A 21,815-nucleotide genomic window follows, 5' to 3' on the forward strand; every position below is an offset into this window, starting at 1 on the left:
GCTCTCGGTCTTTATGAGTACCTATTTTGAATATTTGATATATGTGAGGTCGTACAGTTTTTGTCCTTTTGTGCCTGACTTCTTTCACTCTGATAATGTTTTCAAGATTCACTCGTGGTGTTAAAGTACATCTTATCACATCAATTCCCTTTATACCTGAAACATTCTACTATGTTCTGCTGGGTGGTTGAATTCTGTACTGCTTGTATGGAGAGAACACAATGTGCTTATCTATTTTTCATTGGTGTGACCATTTGGGCTGTTTCTACTTTTTGGTTGCTACAAGTAGTGTCAGTCTGGACATGTGTCATGTACTTATTTGAACACCTGTTTCTATTTTTAAAATATATCCATAAGAGTACAATGGAAGGTCATACACTTGTTCTGTGTTACATTGTTTGAGGAATGGCCAAACTGTTTTCCATAACAGCTGTACCATTTTAATTTTGACTAGTAAGGTTTGGGGTTTTCAAGTCCCTCACACTCACACTTAGACTTTACAGTTTCTGGTTTTAGAAACATTGTTATCATGGTATACCCAGTTAATGGTGTGTGATTATGGTTTTGATTTTTATCTTCCTAATGATCAATTATATTGATTATATCATAATGTGTTTGCTGTGTATTTATGTGTCTTTGTAGAACTATCTACCCAAATTCCTTATTTTTAGATTGAGTTGTATTTTTTGTTGACTGACAGTAGTTCATTATATAGCTAGGATATCAGACTGTTGTCATGATCTGATTTGTGAAAACCATGTATTTTATAGTTTTTTCATTTTCTTGTAATTTTAAAAATGACTTATTTATATTACACATATGTATGCATTCCTGAGTATGAGCACCATATGCATGTGGTGCCAGAAGTGGATATCAGGTACCCTGGAACTTGAGTCACAGGTGGTTGAGAATCTCCTAATGTGAATGCTGGGAACTGAATCTGGCTCCTTGGCAAGAGCTGCTACTATTCTTTACTGTACTGTCCCTCCAGCCCCATGAGAATGAATGTCTTTTGATGCTCAGAGGTTTGTAATTTTTGTGAAATCCAACTTTTCTGTGTTGGGCATACTTTTGGTGTAATAGTTACAAACCCATTACCCAAGCCATGATCATTAAAATTCATCCGTGTTTTTTTCTAAGAATTGTATTGATTTATAGCTTATTTTTTTAGCTCATTGATCCATTTCAGTTAATTTTTTTTGTATGTAGTCTGATGTAGAGGATCCAATTTCATTCTCTTACCAGTGGATACCAGCTGTCTAAGCACCATTTACTGGAGACACAATTATTTCCATATTGAATATCCTTGATATCTCTGATGGGAGTCAGTTGGCTATAAGGAATAGGTTTATTTCTGAACTCAATAATTCATCTGATTTATTTGTCTGCCCTTATTCCAGCAGCACCCCATCCATAGTGATTATCGCAAATTAGTTTTGTCTACTCGTAGCCCCTTGAAATTTATATAAACTGGTTTTTCAATTTATAAAAGAGAAGGGTAATTTTGGTGGAGATTTCATTAAGTCTGTAGATAGGCTTGGGTAGAATTACTGATATTACATATTTCTATAAGAGAACAAGTTGTTTTTTTCATTTATTTAAGACAATTTATTTCAAGGATGCTTTATATTTTAATTGTATGATTTTTCTACCCCCTTGATTGCATTTATTATTTGATATTTTATTCATCTGGATTCTATACTAAATTTCAGTAGTCTTAATTTAATCTTCAGACTGCTCATTGTTGGTATATGTAGCTATAACTAAGTTTTGCTTGTTCATCTTGTACCCTGCAACTTTGCAGCTTTGAATTATTAGTTGTGGTAGCAGTTTTTGTATCTATCTATCTATCTATCTATCTATCTATCTATCTATCTATCTATGTAATCTGTTCTAGTCTACCTATCACCATCTATTATTGATTTATCTATTTATTTATAATCTACCTACCTATCATCTATCATCTATCTATCAGTATATATGTATGTATCATCTATCTATCTATCTATCTATCTATCTATCTATCTATCTATCTATCCTACTTATCTAAAACTACCAGAACTATATTTAATAGTGGTGGCAAAAGCTAGCATCTTTGATTTATTCCTTTCCCAATGGAAAATGATCAACTTTTATTACACTACTGGAATTACTACTTAGGTGATGAAATAAAAATTGAAACTCTTACACATACCCTGTCTCAATAATAATCATTTTTCTTCTTTCCAGAGTAACTATAAGCATAACTTCAATAGTTATCACTTTTTGCATTTTATTATAGTGTTATCACCCAAATATACATCCATCAACACTGTGCTTAACCTTGCTCAGAAAAATGCTTGTTATGTTGATTACATCTTTTAAGTATCTTTCATTTTTTTGCATGTGTGTCATTTGTGTATGTGTGTATACATATTCAAGTGCATGTGGGTGCACATATTGTGAAAGTGCATGTATATATGTGTAGAAGCAAGAGGTTGACACAGGGAGTCTTCCTCAATCACTTTCTACCTTGTTCATTGTGGAAGGGTATCTCACTTGAGCCCATAGCTCATTGATTTGGCTGATCTAGTTGCTAGCTTGATCCTGTCTTCACCTTCTGAGCACTAGAATTGCTGAGCCATTGTGGCTATCCAACATTCATGTAGATGCTGGGATCTGAACTCTGGCCCTTGTGCTTATACAACAAGTGCTTTATCTACTGAGCTGTCATCCTTGTCCCTCTTTTCAGTCTCTTAATCCACAGGTTTTTTCTTCAAACTGTTCTCTCAATTTAGTGTTTGAAGAACTATGGGATTTTGACCTATAGAGCATCCAGTTTGGAATTTAACTGCATAGTCGAGGTGAATTCATGCTGCCATTCAGCACATTCCCTTGTTTTCTGTACCACTAGAAAATTAATGACTAAATACAGAGACTTGGGACTTAAGACAAAAGCATAGGCTGACATGGGAAATGTATGGCAAGAAACACAGTACCAGGCTTTCTTTGGGGTGCAGCCTTGTCTGCATAGATCACTAACAGATATTCACTGTTCATGCAGTAAGTCAGTGCAGAGGGATGGCAGTAAAATGGGGGGAATGCTCTTTCCAGAATACTTGAACTTAAGAGGTCCACAGCATGGTACGGGATCAAGTAATCATGAATTTTAGAAATTAACTCAACAAATCTCCATTACATGACATAGCTTCTTTCTGAAGAGTGGTCTCCACATTGAGCAATACATCACCCACAATGACAAAGTGAAGACAGTTGTTCAGGTGACAGTTCAGGAGAAGAACGAGCGGGTTTACAAAGCTGTGAGTTATAGCATTGAAATGGAGCTTTAAAACCATAAGTTCAGGTTTCTAGAGCAGCTCTCTTTTTCACAGGTTTTTTTTAAGTGTTTTGTTTTGTATGAAACTAGCAACAGAACATTGTGAGATTTTTTTAGGAAGAAGCAGTAAGATAACAGAATACTGACAATACCTGCCAGGTGGATGTGACCTCCCAAAGGTGGAAAATATCATATTTTCCTATTTTTTAAAAGGTTTTATTTTAGTCAGGCATGGTGGCGTATATCTTTAATCACTGGACTTTAAAATCAAAACCAGAATGTCTGAGTTCAAGGTCAGCTTGGTCTACGTAAGTGAGACCATTTCTCAAAAAGAAAAAGTGATCTATTTTTATAATCTCTGTGCATGTGTGCATGGATGTATGTGTGTGCAGGGGCCTTCAGAGACCAGAAGAAGGTGTGTCAGATCCTCTGGAGCTACAGTTACATGAACTTGTGTGCCCTGTGAGGTAGGTGCTGGAACTGAACACTGGTCCTTTGGAAGAAGAACTAAAGCTCTTAATCTTAATCACTGTCTCTCCAGACCCACATTTTCCTATTTTGCATTTTTTTTACTACTTATAACCCCTTCTAATGAGTCCAGTAGTCTTTTATGAAGAGGTTCAATATGTGAAGAATAACTTCCATCAGAAATAGAAATTCAAATATGAAATGGTCTATTTAGGAATGAAAAAACAATCCATAAGTGAAGACTAAACTAGAAGCAATGAGAAATTGAATATATGCAGCAGGTAATGTTTTTAGGTGGCTAGGAGATAAAAAAAAGAGGTAAATTTTAAAAATATGTAAAGAGAGCTAGAGAGATAACTCCTGGGTGGTTAAGAGCACTGACTGCTCTTGCAGAACACCTGGGTTCAGCTCCCAACACTCTCATCTGGTGGTTAACAACTCCATTTCCAGGAGATCTGATGCCCTTCTGTGGCCTCCAAGGGCAAGTGGTATACATAGACACACACACACACACACACACACACACACACACACACACACACACACACAAATAGGTAAGTAAATAAATAAATAAAAATTAAAATTAAGCAAAGAAAGAATGACAGAAGTGAGGTGAGAGAGATTGGAGAGCGAGCAGCAGGAGGGTAGTAAGGAGGACTGAATGCATGCGTGACTGGAGACCCATAAGGAAGAACTCAAGACAAAGGAACAGAACAAATAGAAAAGCTTCAGAAAAAAAAAAAAAACCTCTCAAGATTTTAAAAGGAAAACTTGTAGCTGCTCACCAAAGAACTGACCCCAGAACAACCCACGAGAAAACGTGGCAGACTTCAAAGAAAAAAAAAAAACACCTCCCGCCATTCAGGTAGAGATATTTATGACATTACTCATAAGGAAACAAAATCTGATCACCAATAAAACTCTCACGACTTGTTAAACACGAGTGAACCAAGAATTCTTTACTTAGCCAGGCCAGTTTTCAAGAAGAAGGGAAAGCTTTAAGCTTCTGTCAACATGGAAGAATTCAGACAATATTGTTCCCGTGGGTCCTTCCTGAGACATTTACAAGAGGCTAGGGTTCAGACAAGCAAGATGAAAACAGGCCCAATGACATAGGAGTTGTGCTAAGCAGCAAATTTATATTTGCTCAAACCAGTGACATCAGATAAAAAAAGATAAAAACAAACAAGCAAACCAACCTCGGAAATTGAGACAGTGAGCATAGTGCCAGGGCATGCACACGTGGGTTGGCAACACTAAACCAGGACATCAAGGAAGCAAACATTGTGGTCCCAGAAGTCTGGTTTTGCTCAAGACATGTGGTTGGGGTTTGAAGTTGCCATAGAGTTCTATTTTTTGACCTGCACTGTGTTTAAGAACATTTGCATGATAATAATTCATTTAACTGCGCATTTCTTTTATGTGACTTTTCTATGCCTATGTTATCTTACATCAAGAGAACTCAGTAATGGGGAGTAGATGATGGTTACTATGGAAGGAAAGGGGAGACACTGGTACAAAGTACAAAACTGCTGAGAGATGGCCTAGCAGTGAGGAGGATCCCTGGTTGCTCTTGCAGAGAACCCAGGTATGTGTGAGTGTGTGTGAGAATGTGTGTGAGAGTTTGTATGTGTGTGTGAGTGTGGATATAGGTATGTGTAGAGGCCAGAAGTCAAAGTCAGGCACCATCCTCAATTATTTTCCATCTGTTTTACTGAAAAAGAGTCTTCCATTAAACCTTGAGCTCCAAGCTTCAGCTGGATGGATTAGCAAGTAAACTTCAGGACAGCCTTGTGTCTCTGCCTTTCCAATACTAGCATTACCGGTGTGAGCTTTCATACTTGGGTTTTGTATGTGGGATCTAGGGATCTGAGCTCAGGTCCTCATGCTTCTTCAACAACTTTACTGTCTCTCCAGCCCCAGAAACCAGATTTGACAGCCAAAAATTCCAACAGTGCAAACCATAAAGGAAACTAAACTGTCATGGTAGCGTGTTGCAAAGGAAAAAGCATGGGCTGTTGAGGTAAGTAACTCTGTGTTTGCAACCCAATTTGTGTTCCTCAGATTCTTACCTATAAAATGGGGATAATAATTATTATTAGATTTGTGAGGACTCAAAATACTGATGGCAGAGAACTGAGTCTAATACTTAAAATGATAAAAAATGCTTAATCATTTATCTTGCCTCAGTGGCAACAGCTTGTCCTGGCTGCATAGAATGTAACTGAAGTGGCCATGGGCACCAGAGGACTTGTTGAGAAGTGACCGCCTAAACAGACTATCTCACACATTTCCTCAAATGATTTCTGAGGAGCATGAGGTACAGAAATTACTTTTCCTTCCATTCATGAGATGACTTCATAGTCAAGTGGTTTTGCTGGCAACAGCATTAATTACTGTGAAACTTAATACCACAAAGGGAACCCCAGGGACTGGCTCTTGGCAAATAACATGAACTGGGGGGTCACAATGGCTGTAGGAACAGGACTCATTGTTATCCTGCCTGAGAAACCCTAGTACTTACTAGAATGCTCATTTTCAAGGCTTTCCTCCTACTCAAACACTGCAGTTAGTGCTACATTTAAAACAACTCATTACGAAGTTCCAGTGGTTCAGTTTTTTTCAAAGTAACATAGGATTACAAACTAAATTCAGAACTCAGACAAGTTTTCTTTGTTTTTCTCTCAAGTCTGAATCACTTCTAGGTTGGTTTCCATACCCCACAAACCATTTTTTATTCAAGACAGGCTATGACCCCCCCCCCCCATCCCCAATTTGTTTCTTGGAGAGACATTTCAATAAAATGGGTTAGCTTGTTTTTTCTTTGCCTGTTTCATCCCCACACTTCAGAAATACTTTCTGGTAACATGCATGTCAAACAAGTAGCTGCTTCAAAGTCAGATTTGGAGGCAGTGCTAATGATGGGGATGATTTATAAAGGGATGGATGCCAGGGACTGTGACTATTTCACTCACACAGCCACAGTCTCTAACATAAACTGGTGTGTGAACTGTTGCTGGGCTGGTTTACAGATGTCTTTTGAAACACCAGCACAAGTCCAGTGGATGCTGGGAAGGTTCTTCAGTTGTAATCCCCAGATGCCATTTCAATGTTCTAGTTCCTAGCTGCTCTGGCTGGTGTGCTTGACAGATAGCCCACGAGAAACTTGTTTGATTTTATTCAGCTGATGAGGTCTGCACGCAAGGCACTCGTGCAGATGTGAAACTGGGCAGTACTCACAGTGTTTTATTCTCTTTCCAGCAAACTTTCATCCCAGGATCTCAGAAGGGATGGTGGGGATTAAAACCCTCAGCAGAGGAGAAACAGAGATATGGGAAGTTATATGACAGGCTTAGCTGGACTTCTCACTTAAGTAGCCGACAGCAAATCCATGATTAAACTCTGTTTGTTTGGGGGACAGCTCTTTGGGAACTAATTTAATATGAATGCCCTAGAGTGTCCAGGTCTTCTTTTGTTTCTAAAGTCTTTGGAGAAAGCATTGCAAAATATTATTTATAGTTTTTGACTATGATGGGCCCTTGTAAGTACTATTTGGCAATAAGATAACATTTGACAAGCATCAAGAGCCTGTTTAAGCACTTTTCTCTCTGTGCCTCATATCTTAATCTTATTCCTGAAGTGAATTTCAGAATGTTTTCACTTTAAATTCATTGTTCACATGGTCTAGCCCTTGCTATGTGTGATATATACTAAACCTAGGGAATAAAATAGTTTTAGAAAACCAAAAATCAAAAACTAGAAATCTGCAATTCTGGCCCTAGTCTGGAAAGAAATTAGTTTATTTAGCTAGCTGTGGTCGCAAGCCTTTGCCTCTTCTCCACTTTCTGATAAAGAGTTACTATGAGTTCCTCATAAGGTTAACTTTTGAAATAAAGATAGACAGACAGTCATCAATAATGCTTGGAAAGAAATTCTAAAATCTTGACTTGATGAAAGTCTTTAGGATCGAAAACTCACTTAGCAGTAACTTGTGCATCACACATTGAATTGTTACTGATGTTATGATCCTGACCATTTTGACTTGCAAGATGCTCAATATGAACAGAGCAGTGATACCTACATCTTTATTTCAAAGGTGACCCTGACTAGTCTAGTCACAAGCAGGTTGACTGGTTCATTGCTCGAACTGGATGACTTTCCTCTTTATTCTTCTCCTACCTTGCTTTGTAACATATAAATGCATTTATGTAATTAGTGACATCTTGGCATAGCCAGACAGTTTATGTAGTCACACAATTAGTAAGAAAGTGAATTTTGAGGGTTTCATTTTCTTTTCCCCTATTTGAGGTCATTGGGATTTCTCAGTACTATCTTAATAAAATTACAGGTTTTTGTTTTGTTTTTTTTGGTTTTTTGAGACAGGGTTTCTCTGTGTAGAAAATTATAGTTTTAAATACTGACAAACTAGCAAGTAATCAATAGGGGTCACTTACAACTGTGTTCATTTTCTTTTATACGGAGCTTGTTATAATTAAAATCAGACTGTTCAACAAAAAAGCAAAAATTATTTTATGTTACAAATTAGTGGAAGAGAGAATTCACATTTTTCCTTCCTCATTGGTCACTGAGAATACAAAATTGTTCATTTGTGTGAGAAGTAAATAGATGCTGTTTTGTATCATAACGCCTGGACTTGGGAGGAAAGTACCAGTAATAATCTCACAGAGCAGGGCTTCCCTGCGGCTTCCAGATCAAGGAGCATGAACCAGGAAAGGTTGTTGGAAGGGAGAATGAAAAAGCTTAGTTGACTAAGTTAGAAAGACAAGAAAAACAAAAGCAACAAGCAAACAAAACAAAACAAAAAACAAAACCAGGTCTAAAGAGGCTTGGCACAAGTTGTCTGTCAAGAGAGTAAAAGATAGGGGATGGAAAATCAAAGGCCATGTGTCATGTGCAAAAGGGTTTAGAAAGAAGGGATGGAAGCAATTCTGAGCAAACAACTGAGAAAGGGACCATGGCTACAGTCATCTCTCACAGGCTCTCTGCAGCATAGGCACTAAGCTAGACCTAAAAACTGAACCTTGATTACCCACCATTTTCAGTGTTCAGGAGCTCTGAATGACAGTGGCAATGAGATACAGATGTCTTAGTTTCATCTATGGCAGGCATGAGGAGGAATGGTATGTGCCTGAGTTGGATTAATGTAGGGGTAAGGAAGAGACAACACATAACTTAGAGCGGTCAATTAAATAGGTATCTATAAATGTCATACGTACTTAAATATGGTTGCATATATGAATTAAGTTATGAGTATTTGTGGGTTTGTGCATATGAGTACAGGTGCCCATGGAGACTAGAAGTGGCTGTTGGATCTCTTGGAGGTGGAATTACAGATGGTAGTGAGTTGCCCAACAACATAGGTGCTAGGAAGCAAATTCTGGTCCTGTTCAAGAACCATCTTACCACCCGCTAAATTTAGTTTCTTTAAAGGCCATCTTGTCAGTTAGATACTGCTCCATTTTGATTCTACTTTGCATTACTTTCACTATGTTGAGGAAACATTTGTCCCCTTGGAACTTCTATTGGCATATTGTGTCAATTGAAATATTACTTCATTGCAATGTCAAATGTCCCTGGCTTCTTTGAAGTCTTCTGTTTGGTTTCAGTGGAATTTTTATTTGTTTAGATTATTTAGAGAAAGTCAATTGAAGTGTTTATATTCATCTATATATAGTAACCTGCAAACATCAATTTCTATAAAATAAAAACTCAAGCCCAGTTTAGAAAAAAATGCCTAGCATAGTTTCTTACACACACTGATATTCAAGAAAGACATTTGGTTTCATTGGCAGCAATTGTTTCTTTATGATTTACTCTGTAGGATACATTCTCCACGTTCTAATTTGTAATCACAGAAGATGGTGCTATTCAGGAAAAGTGTAGCTTAGAATGACTGGGTTCAATTATATGATAAAGTTAAAATATTTTTTTCAATAATAATTTCTTCATATATTCCCAAAGGGTTTCCATAAGTTCAATAATTTATTTTTATTGGTATGGGAGGAGTGAGAGTTTTTGTCTCTATTCTTTATAAAATGCATTGCTCTAAATCAAGATTTAAATCTTGAAAACATTTATCCTTCTCTTCACATCCATATGTAAATGACAAAACTGACTGTGTGAGTTTGTTTACCAGCTCTTACTCTTTATTCCAGGAAAGCTTTCACCATATGGGGCATTAGTGCTGTTGAGTGTTGCACATAGTTGCATGAAAACAATATTGTCTAGAAGATTCAGACTGACTGGCAGAATAACGACAAGCATCTGAGAAAATGTAGATGTAGAAGCTGATGTGTACTTTGTCCTCAAATTGATTACCATTTTGATTTAGTTGAATGTAAGTTTATAATTAATAAATGCTACAATGTTTACTATACTCATCTGCTATTTGGTAGCCCTTTAAAAATATCTAGGCATGCATTTGTCCATTAAGCATTTATTTCTGCCTACTATATATGAAGAATGCTTGAAAAACTGTAATCTATTGTTTTTATTTTACAAATCAATTAGCCATTGCAATGATAGCTAGGAACTAAAACTAGCTGTTCTCAATGTTCTCTAAGATAGCTGTTCTAAATGTTTCTTAAGCATTTAAAATTCTCCAAGCTAATAACTCAATTTAAGTGTAAAAGAACAGGTGGGTACTTATTTCCTAAGAATATAATAAGGGACTTTTGTCGCATGCATCCGTGAGAGTTCAGAGGTTGTGTGGCACCCAAAGTTCTACTGTATGTCTAGAAAGGTCCCTTCCTCTGAACCAGGAGTTCTCAATTTTGATTGCACATGAGAATCATCTTAAAATCCCAATGCAGAGATCAAATATCACTCATGCTAAAGAAAATCTTTGAAGATGGGACCCAGATATCTGTAGTTTTAAAATGGCCTACTCCAACATGTTGCCCAGGCTGAGATATATTATTTTAGGTGCCCTTTAGAATGCTAATGAAAGTCCCTACATATTCTTTTAAATCTCATGTTACCCAATTTCAATGATCTCTTTCCCACATTACCTAGGAGAAGGAGAGCAGAAAAGAAGGATAACTTCAAAGAAAACACTCAATTTATCCCATTCTCTTAACACCAACAGTAATAACCAAGTCCAGAAAAGGCAAGCAAAACAAAAACAGCATGACAACAAAACCCTGAGCTAGTTATTGAGTTTAGAGAATCAAACACTGCAGAAAATGTGGAGGAAAGTCTGCAGGGACAGCTATGAGGTGGTGAGCAAGGGTTATCTTGACATATGTGCAGTGTGAGAGAGATCTTGGGCAGATTTTTTGATCTGCCAGGGAACGTGTGGTGGGATAGGATAAACCACTCTGACTGGTGGGAAGGCCTTGGAAAAATGGAATCAGGAGGTGTAGAAGGTCTGATTTATTTTGACAACAGACCTTTACTACTTATTCTAAAAATTTCACAATATTAGATCAGTGGCCAAGTTATTAAGCCCCTTTATAGGACCTGTAGAAACAAAACAAAACAAACGTCAAACCATAAATCAGGATTAAGATTCTGACCCCCAGTTAGATGGATGAGTGGTTTGGGTGGAGCTAAGAACCTCTGAAAAGAGCACCCAAACTGGTCACTATTATGAAATTGTGAAGTGCATTGGAATAGACTCCAGTGTTTGTTGTTCATAAATGAAAACTAAGTGAAATGACTTGCAAGAGATTTATTTCGAGGTGTTCTGTTTAGTTCAGTCTCAGCACTTTCTCATGTATTTCTTTGTGTTATTAACAGTGAAGAAGAGACAAGCCTAGATTTATACTTTGCCTCCTTTATTATTACTCATGAATCTGCATTACAAATTAATTCTTTGAGCTTCATATTGCCTACCCACAAACTGGAGGATAATCACTATTTCAGAAACTTCAAAGGAATTAAAAAAATATACCGAGGCTCTTACTAATTTCAAATATCTTGTTCTCATTCATTGGTCTGTGATTATGGCAATCTCTACAGCAGTGTAAGTTCTTTCAGATGAAAAGACTATATACATTTATATAAAGTAAATCTATTGATAGTGTAAGTAAGTCCATATGCTAAGGGTCGGGAATAGGTTGCCTATGTCTAACATGACACAGTCTTTTGCTATAATAAACTCACTAAAATGACTGAGGATTGATGATTAAATATTCCTGATCATCTGTGCATCTTACTCTCTCCTAGGGACAACATAATCCTATGATATCACAGCCTTGCAGGTCTGCAGAGGGAGACTTCAGCAAATGACACAAGGTGCAGCCTGTTCATGCTCAGTTGATTGTTGGCATGCTAGGCTTAGGCTGTAGTGTTGCTAGACCTATTTTTTCAAGAAAAGATAAGTCTACGTATATTTCAGGCCTCCTAGTTTTAAAGTGTTGACAACTAATTCTATTTTCTTTCAACATCTTATGAGCCAAACCAAACATCTGAGTCAGACTATGTGCTACAAGTGTGTTAACTTTGGCTTGTGAAGGTTTCATTCACTTCTAATGTGCTCTACCATATTAGCGCAAGAATAATTGTATCTATCTTATAACCGAAGCCCCCTCTTGGGAATAGATCTAACTGCATTTGTGATGACAGACTCCAAACCAACTGAAGACTCACCCATAGAACGTGAGGTACAAGAAGCCAATCCTTTTTCCCAGTTTGGTGATCTCTCCGTGTTTGTCAGCTGCTCCGACGAGTCTCACAATGCCTACTTTCTTGAGGCTGGAGAGCCATTTGTACGCATGCTCATCATCTTTTAACACATCTTCGAAGTTCATAGTAGGCATCTGAAGCTCTGAGCCCCAGTACTCACATTCTGTCAATTAAGAAAATAAAACAAAAAAAATTCTGGATTATCTTGCTTTTAGAAAAGACACAAACCTTAAAGGAAAACAGTTCATTGGAGTTGACCTTTGATTAATCATGGGGTTTATTAAATGTTGGTCATATCAGGAATTCTGGTCACCAGGTCCTTCTTCTTTGGGGTTGTGCCTATTATATGCCTCTTGCTTACAATATGTCTGGCCTACAACTGGTATTCAGTATGTTCCATCTATTCACTGAATGTTGATTAGAAGATGACAGGACAGCCCTTGATATCCTTAAGACTACGTAGAAACAAACATGAGATACTGTGTGCATAGCCGGCAGGTTACATCGTCTGATTCCAAGTAGATAAAATTAGGTTTCTGCACTAGAACAACATTATGACTATTCTGGCGGGAAGGTAGGTACAGATTCTTCATCCTTTCATTTCTTCTACTAGGAAGCTGTCTTGTGATCAAACTGTTGTTTGGGGTCAGCATGATGAAGGTGTGTTCTTGGGATGCACAGAGCTGTGGGTGGCAGTGCCAAAGGAGATAAGGCCAGATGCCGTTCTTTGTTCTTATTCATGATGATGAAATGCTCGTAAATATGTTTGCTTGAGAAAACAGAAAGGTAAACAGAAATAAAAAATTATAGGCTTGCAAACCACAATTTCCTAAAGGAAGTAGAACTCAGAGGGAATGCTCGCTGACCCATTCATGCTTTCTTAACTGGGAAGGAAACAGTTTCAGCACAGCAATCCTTCCTAACAAGTAAAAGGATAAGAGCTCTCATTATCATGAGTGATGCTATTTCCTCTAACTAGGGAATGTGTTATATACGGAAGCCATCCCCAAAGCCTCTAGCTTAAGAATGAAGAACAGGTCAATGGTTGTTTCTTACAGTACTGGTTTGGCAGTCATTTCCTCTTAGGTCAACATGGCTACTTCTATTGTGATATAAAACTTCTCAGAAGATAGTAGCTCTAGCTGTGGGAAGATTTATACAGATGCAGAGAGGCACTTGCTGCTCCTCCAGCAGTTACAGGAGAGTATTTGCAGGAATAAGTCACATAGTGCCCAAATATTTGGGTTATTAAGCATAAAACTTTATATACTGAGCCAGATTTTCTAAGAACTAAATTAAAACTATGAATTGGGTGTTCCTAGTGGCTGTATTAATTCTATTGGGCTATGTTAGTATTATTTAGTATTAGTAGGTTGTGGCATATGCCTTTGATCCCAGTTCTCAGGAAGGAAGCAGACACAGGTAGATTGTGTGAATGCAAGGCTAGCCTGGTCTATATAGTGAGCCACACTATGTGGTTACACACAGAGAGACCATGTCTTAAAACAACAAACAAACAAACAAACAAACATTTGACAAGCACTCTACTACTGAAATATTTTCCTGGTCCTCCCCTTTTTCTCATCTGTTTGTCTGTCTATCTATCTATCTATCTACCTATTTGTTTATTTATATTTACTTTTGAGGTGATGGTATCATTCTACTGAACCTGTTCTCCAGACTCAGCCTCTGGAGCAGCTCAGGTCCAGGCCTAAGCAATCAGATTCTGTTTAGCATCATGGTGGTATTTCTTGAGTGTATTAGCTACTCAGTAGCTATTTATTAGCTTATTTTTTCCAACCCTAAAAATGTATTTTAGCATGTCATAAGACTCTTCCAAAGATCTCAAAGTCTATGGACAACTTGGCCACTGGTGATTATAACACGGTGTGGTTGAAGCTATTGTTGAAATGTGTTCAAGATACTGCAGAGGAAATCATCTCATCCCCAACTAATGCTTCCTATGATTCTTAATGATTCTTTTACCATACATGATGTTTCCTAGGTCTATTCCTTATGCTCCAAGTATTTTAAGTTGGCTCTATGTGAAAGAGACTCTTTGCAAATAAGCAATGTACTTAGTTTTGTTTTGAATAGTGAATTATGTGGCTATTTGTTCGGCCATTATCATTTGTTTATTGCATTTTAAATTTCCAGACTGTAGTAATTGAGAAGTCTCCAGAAAGAGGGTGATGCCTGTCATTAGTATTACATAGAAAGGCTATTTGGTTTTCAGTTAGGAGAAAATTTTCCAGGACAAAATCATCAATGTTATGGTCATCGATAACAAAGCTTACCTGGGTTATGTACAGAAACTGAGAATAAACATTGAAAACACTTTAAAGCTTGATGAGCCCCAGAGGACAATCAGGGAACTATAGAAATATCAACAGTTGGTGAAAGTAGAGAATTACTGGACATTTTCATATTGTCTATGGTATTCTAATTACTGCTTGACTATTCCTATTACTGCCTCAACTACAAGGGACGAGTCCTCTAGTTTCCAGCTCTGTGAAAAATCCCCACATGAAGATTAATTTTAATGTTTAGAAAAAAATGCTTTGTATTGTATTTGTATTGTAACTAAAGCAACATAGGCAGATGCATGATACCGTCCAGTAGAACATTCAGAAGTGATGGAAGTATCTGTGTGCACCAGTACCATAGCTACTACTAACATATTGACCATTGATATCTGGGTGATGGAATAGAGAAATATTTTTTCATTTATTTGCTTTTAATTTTTAGGTAAAATTTGAACACTTGTATGAAACTTGTATTAGACAGATCATGATGGGGAGGAAATAGAGGCAGAATGGTCTGGCTTTGAATCATTTTTCTGCCTTTTATCTGCATGTTCCTGGGAATCTGAGTTTCAGTTTAACTTCTATTTAAATTTTTTTATTTTTATTTTTTTCTTTATTAAGAAATTTTTTATTCATTTTACATACCAACCACAGATTCCCTTCTCTTTCCTCCTCCCGTCTCCCCCTCCTCAGTTTAATTTCTTAAACAAGGACTATTATACTTTCTCTGCAGGCCATTTATAACTCTGTCACGAGACTGTACAGAGACTCTATAATAACACATGGCACGTATTAACATATAATGATCACGCAACAACTGTTTGCTAATAATTTCTAGGAATTGTACAGAAGGCTTGATGTTTTACAATTTTTTTTTTTTTTTGGTTTTTCGAGACAGGGTTTCTCTGTGTAGTTTTGCGCCTTTCCTGGGACTCACTTGGTAGCCCAGGCTGGCCTCGAACTCACAGAGATCCACCTGGCTCTGCCTCCCGAGTGCTGGGATTAAAGGCGTGCGCCACCACCGCCCGGCTGATGTTTTACAATTTTATTTCTTTTAATCTCCATAACAAATATGTGCGGTAGATGATTTTAGTACTAATGAATTCTAAAGAAGGGGACAGTAGCCCAAGGCATGCAGCTAACAATTTTCAGTGCTAGTAAAAAACCAGGTAACTTATCCCAATGGCAACTTGATCATATAACTTGATGGTTTGAAGTACTATCATAATGAACATTTTTTGAGATTGTAATTACATCTCACTCCTCTTTCCTCCCTCCAAACCTTCCCATTGGCTCCTCCTTACTTTCCTTCAAAGTAATTGCCTCTTTTTTCAATAATTATTATTGCATGTATACGTGTATATATGTATATACATATATGTTCTTAAATATAACTTGTTCATTCCATATAATGTTACTTGTATGCATGTTTTCAGGGCTGCTACTTGGCATTGGACAACCAATTGGTATGCCTTTTCTTGGGAAGACTGTTGCACAAATCCTAATTGGTCTTAATAAAAACCCAGAGCCAGAAAACAGGGTGAAAACTGAAAGATCAGAGAAGCAGAGCAAGCCACAGCCACCACCTCTTAACTCACCAACTCCTTAGCCTGAATGAAGCCAGAGTTCCTGTCTCCTTCTGCATTATATTCCTTTCTCTGCCCAGCCATATCACTTCCGGTCTCAACCTTCCTAGTGCTGGGATTAAAGGTATGATATCCCAAGTGCTGGAATTAAAGGTGTTTGCCACCACTGCCTGGCTCTGTTTCTCTTTTAGATTGGATTAATCTCATGTAGCCCAGTGTGGCCTTGAAATCAAAGAAATCCAGATGGATCTCTGCCTCTGCCTCCCTAGTGCTAGGATTAAAGGTTTGTGCCACCACTGCCTGACCTCTAGGGCTAACTCTGTGGCTAGCTCTGTCCTCTGATCTTCAGGCAAGCTTTATTTCCTAGATTACAAATAATATATCACCACGGAAGACCACTTCTCCTACACCCAGCTTTCATCAGTTGCCTGAAGAAAGTTCTGTGTGTAAGGTTGAGATCTCATGAGCATTTTTTTTTTCTGTTGTCTATTGGAATGTTCATAGATTATCCTGTTACTTACAAAAGAAATCTAACAGATAACAAAGAAATCAGGGTAAGTTATACTGAGGAATAACTTTGAACTCATTTAGGCATGAGTGTTTAAAGATAAACCTGGCAACTAGTCAGGCTTTTAAACACAGAGAAAACATTAGGAAAAGGGCTCGTTTGCACAGTATATAACATCACTCTTCACTTTGGATGAAATCAACACAAGTTTTTTTATTTAAAAACAGTTTCCCTTCTGTAACTCCGGCCAGTGTATTCAGACCTTTTTTTTTAATTTTAATAAAAGTTAATATCATGCTCAGAAACTTTCAGTTATTATGTGAAAAGGAAATAAAACTGAAATTAAAATCATTTTCACACCTGCATTTTGATTGGGGGTTGTTTTTTTTATAATGGTCTATGTATGCTACAAATAGATGTTTCTTTGAGGGGGGTGGGTTGACATTTATTTGTGGGTAGGGAACAAATATTTAGAATGTACTTAGGGATTATACTGGTTTAGTGAAGTAGTAGTTGTAGGTTCTCTATCAAGATCCATGACTTCCCTAGCTCTAGCGAATTGTCTAGGTTTCAGGACCTGGCATGATTCCCCTCTTGTTGAATGGGTCATAAATCCAATTGGAGAGCTGTTGGTTACTGCCAAGGTATGATTGCCACTGCTGCACTCTTAGGGTGATTGTGTCATGTTGGCTGTTGCTGTGGTTCATCTATAAAGCATCTCCCATACCTAAAGCTCAAGGATCATTGCAGAAAAGGGGGTAGAATGACAGTAAGAGCCAGAGGATAATGGAGTTTTCTATAAGATTGTGCCTCCTAGTGATGTCAGAAGCTATAGATCATCTCACCAATAAGAGCTAAACAAGGACAATAACAACAGATATGCTAAAGTGGAAGGGGAGAAAGACCACGAGGCCTCAGAACTTCAGACAACCAAGAGAGGCTAAGAGCAGGAGGAACACATTTCCCCGAGAAAAACACATCAGTTTGTTATCCAATACCAAGTGGTTGGTCCTGGAAACACACATACAAGTAGCATTACACAGACTGAGCAGGTTACTTTTAGAAATTATATATATAGTATGTAAATAACAACAATTAATAAAAAAGCTCTGAATTTGGAAGAGTTTGGAGGGAGGAAAGGGAAAGGGGAAATGATGTAATTATATTATAATATCAAAAAATAAATACTTAAAAAAGAATTTTCAAAGATATAAATTGCACCCAAGAAGGATTTATTTAGGACACATACTATATATATAAAAAAGGATTTTTATTTATTTATTTTTTTGGTTTTTTGAGACAGGGTTTCTCTGTGTAGCTTTGGTGCCTGTCCTAGATCTCGCTCTGTAGACCAGGCTGGCTTCGAACACAACAGAGATAGGCCTGGCTCTGCCTCCCGTGTGCTGGGATTAAAGGTGTGTGCCACCACCACCTGGCTTTAAAGGATGTTTTAATGAAAATTTGTTTTTGTATGAGTTATTTTCCCATTGTAAACGTGCATACTACACTGTTGTTTATCAATATAGAAAGCTGTAGATTCTTGTGTTATTCTTGATATGTGCAAAACTGTATTACATAGAGACTTCAGTAAAAACCCACAGTCAGCACAATACCCAACACAGTCCAAGCTACCAACAATTTTTATTTTCAAGTTTTTATTATCATAGTGTGAAGATTGGTTTTTTTCTTTTTCTGTGGTGCAGAGATTTAGCCCAGAGCTCTTATAGGATAGGTAAATGTTCCATCTATCTTTTAAGTTCTACAGAGTTTAAAATTTTAAAACCAGATCTCTCATTTTGGAGTACCTACAATGCCTTCCTTAAACCAGAGACCAAAGGCTAAAGGTCATAGCAGATTGGGTAACAGAATATAAACCACTAACATACTCCATTGTTTAAAATGTGACTTGCAAAGATGGTACTATGAATGAGTGGTTGCCAAATCCGACCTATGATCTGGAATACAAATTACTCTAATTATCAGTGAGAATTAATAATGTGTTTCACTAAACCTGCCTTACAAAGCATTCTGTGATGTCCACACAGAATATTAAACATCAACATCCAGAGAGTGATTTCAAAACATGTTCCCATTTTCCTCCAACAGCAAAAGAGAACTATCAGGGGATGCAAAAGAAAATATTTGACTAGAGTAAAACATTTGTCAGGAGACTATATTAAGAACAAATTTAGGCTTCACACTTGGGTCTGGATACATAAGCAGAATGGAAATGATGGAATATGTAAGGAATGACCACCCTTCCTCATTTAACTTATGGCCTTACTAATGAATACTTCCTCAAACATGCGCTTCACACATCATAAAATTTATGATTGGGCTACATGCCAGATTTCAAGGAACTGTTTGTGTAAGGGTTCCTACTGAGGGCTAAACATTGCATTCCTGGGCCCTGAGCTATATTTCAGAAAGGAAAAGACACAAAGAAGCTCTTTAGTTAAAGATTCTTGAGCACAGAAAGTGGGTTTTCAAAGTGTTATTTCAAAAATTTAGGACCTCCTGGCTACCTGCACCATGCTGGGCCTTTGGCTCTAGATGGCTTATCTAATGTACATAGCATCAGTTAAATTTTTACTCTTTTCTTAATATCTTCATAGTCTGTTAATTATATTTCATTTTATAATGATTACATATAGTCATATAAATGCCATTTTATTATTTTTCACTATTTTATTGTGAATAATTTCTAAGGGCTCCACTAAAACCCAATTCTGATCCCTAATAGAGGAGAGAAGGCAGAGGAATGAAACAGGGCTTTGGGTCTCCTTCCTTCACTGGGTGGAGGTTGTGGTCCTTTATTTCTTGTCTGGTGAACTCTGTATGGCTTTTAAGATCCTGGTCACTTATCCTCCTTTAATGTTCAGATGAGACGAGGATCTGAAGACGAGAAGTTTGTGTGTGGGAAACCCTGGAAGCAGGGAGAGGGAAGAAAGCCTCCAGAAGAACTGTTGGTGTATGGCTCACTGCTGCTGGCAGCTGTGTTCACCAGTATGGGACCTTATGAGACATAAGAGTACACATTTTCAGTGTCTTGGATATGGAGCGAAGAATCTGAGGACAACACACTACTCTTCAGTGATTGAGGGCTGCTTTTCCTGGCATCCACTTTTGGGTCTTTCTAGCTGAGATTGTTCCCTCATACAGGGAGGGAGACTGGTAGTTTCACAGTTGTGGATTGAAATGTGGCAAGAGCCTCTGAAATGGCCTGCTTCTGGAAACCTGCTTGGGTTGCTAGGCAAGGGTGAGGTGTCTCTTCTCTTGGCTCAGCCTTGATACATACCACAGTGCTTATCTCTTCATGTTGAAATCTTCTTCAACATGTATTTGTTGAAAAAGATTACATTCATGAATAAAGATAGGTATTATGATTGAGTTCCTTGCTTGGAAATTTGGGTAAATAGGTAAAGAAACAAACACAAATATGTAATAGTAAAATGATTGTGTCAAGTGCCTGTGAAGCTTGTAACAGTAATAAACAGCAGCTGGGAGTGGAGAGGGAACTTGTTCAGACACATCACCTTATCTCTGCCTCTCCCACTAGATGGCAAGAACCTCACCAACAATGGAGACCACGCTATTTGTTTTTATGTCCCCACTAATAATGAGTCCCCCCCCCCCCCCCCCCGTTTCCCCCAACGGCCATGCTAGGGAGAGTACAAAGTAGGTCTTACAGAGCAAATTGTGCTCTGCACCTTAAATCTTTCCTTACTTTACTTTGACTCATATCTAATTATTCTATTTTAAAGATTTATTTTTTATGTGCACAGATGTTTTATCTCTGTGTAAATGTACCATGTGTGTGCAGTGCCTGCAGAGGCCAATTGAGAGCATCAGATCTTTTAGAACTGGAGTTACAGATGGTTGTGAGCCACCATGCCAGTCATGAAAATTGAACCCTGGTTCTCTGGAAGAGCAGCCAGACCTTTCAAGCACTGAGCTATCTCTCCAGCCTAACTCTAAAAGTCTAGAGTGAATTGTATGTGAATATATAAATGAGGCTTCTAAACAAGTTTGAGCTTCTGAGAAGAGAAACACATTTTCATTTTCATGACACTGGAATATCCTAGATCCATAGGCCTTTGCTGAGAATAGCTACTGAGATGGAGAATGCAGTACAGAAAGAGTGAGGTGGCTTGTGTAGGATGTTTAATGATGAAACAAGCACTTAAAATTCCAGGGACTCTTCTAAGCACTAGACATTGATTAATTCATGAAACCCTTACAAGAACTCTGTAATGTATGCACTGAGTTGTACATTTAGAATCACAGAGAATGCAAGAAGTCCTAGAGATGTCACAAAGACAGCTGCTGGGCTATTTCTCTAAGGTGACTAACCCCCAACTGCTTCATGGATTGTGAGACCTCATCCATAGCCTTCTCTGTTTTTGTTTGAATGTTGTGTTTCAGCGTGTGAAAGTCCCCTGAATTCCTCAGTGGAACATAATTGTAACTGGTCTGATCTGTGCCTCCTTGGTGAGCTCACTGATATATTTTTACTAATAAGCTCATATCTCTTTTGGCAGCTTTAACTTCATTGGCTCATATTTGCTCTCCTGTTAACCAGAAAGATAGGGATTGAATGTTATCTGAGTATTCTCCCCCTATTACTCACATGCTTTATTTCTGAAACTGGTTTACTGCAAAATTCACAAGTTCTCCTATAAATGAAAATGCAGGTCCCACCTGACAGGGAACTTGTGTCAAAGCTAATGACTTGAGACTTGAATGGTCATTTTGGGTTCAATGCTTTCCATCAGCATGGGCTTTGGGAAACAAGAAACTATGTTCAGCCTCTATCTAGATAACATAGCATGAAGATAACCTATCAAGCTATGAAAATAGAATGAGACAATGTCAGTGAAGAATTTAGTGGCTCCACTGCCTGATTGATCTGCCTTTGAGCTGCAAGTACTGAATATGTCTAGATGAAAACAGACCAGAGTGACTGCTCTCCCTCTATGGCC

General features: G+C 37.7%; 1 protein-coding gene across 2 annotated transcripts in view; it reads right to left on the reverse strand.

The window, feature by feature from the left end:
- Positions 1–21,815, reverse strand: part of Bbox1 (gamma-butyrobetaine hydroxylase 1) — a 50,446-nt gene that overhangs the window by 12,534 nt on the left and 16,097 nt on the right. For both annotated transcript variants that reach the window (XM_052725180.1, XM_052725182.1), the window contains exon 4: positions 12,398–12,596. In XM_052725180.1, the coding sequence (XP_052581140.1) occupies positions 12,398–12,596 (199 nt within the window). The remainder of the gene's footprint in view (positions 1–12,397; positions 12,597–21,815) is intronic.

The sequence above is a fragment of the Peromyscus californicus genome, unplaced genomic scaffold (assembly GCF_007827085.1).
Source record: "Peromyscus californicus insignis strain IS unplaced genomic scaffold, ASM782708v3 Scaffold_7__1_contigs__length_154581171, whole genome shotgun sequence".
Classification (NCBI taxonomy): Eukaryota; Metazoa; Chordata; class Mammalia; order Rodentia; family Cricetidae; genus Peromyscus; species Peromyscus californicus.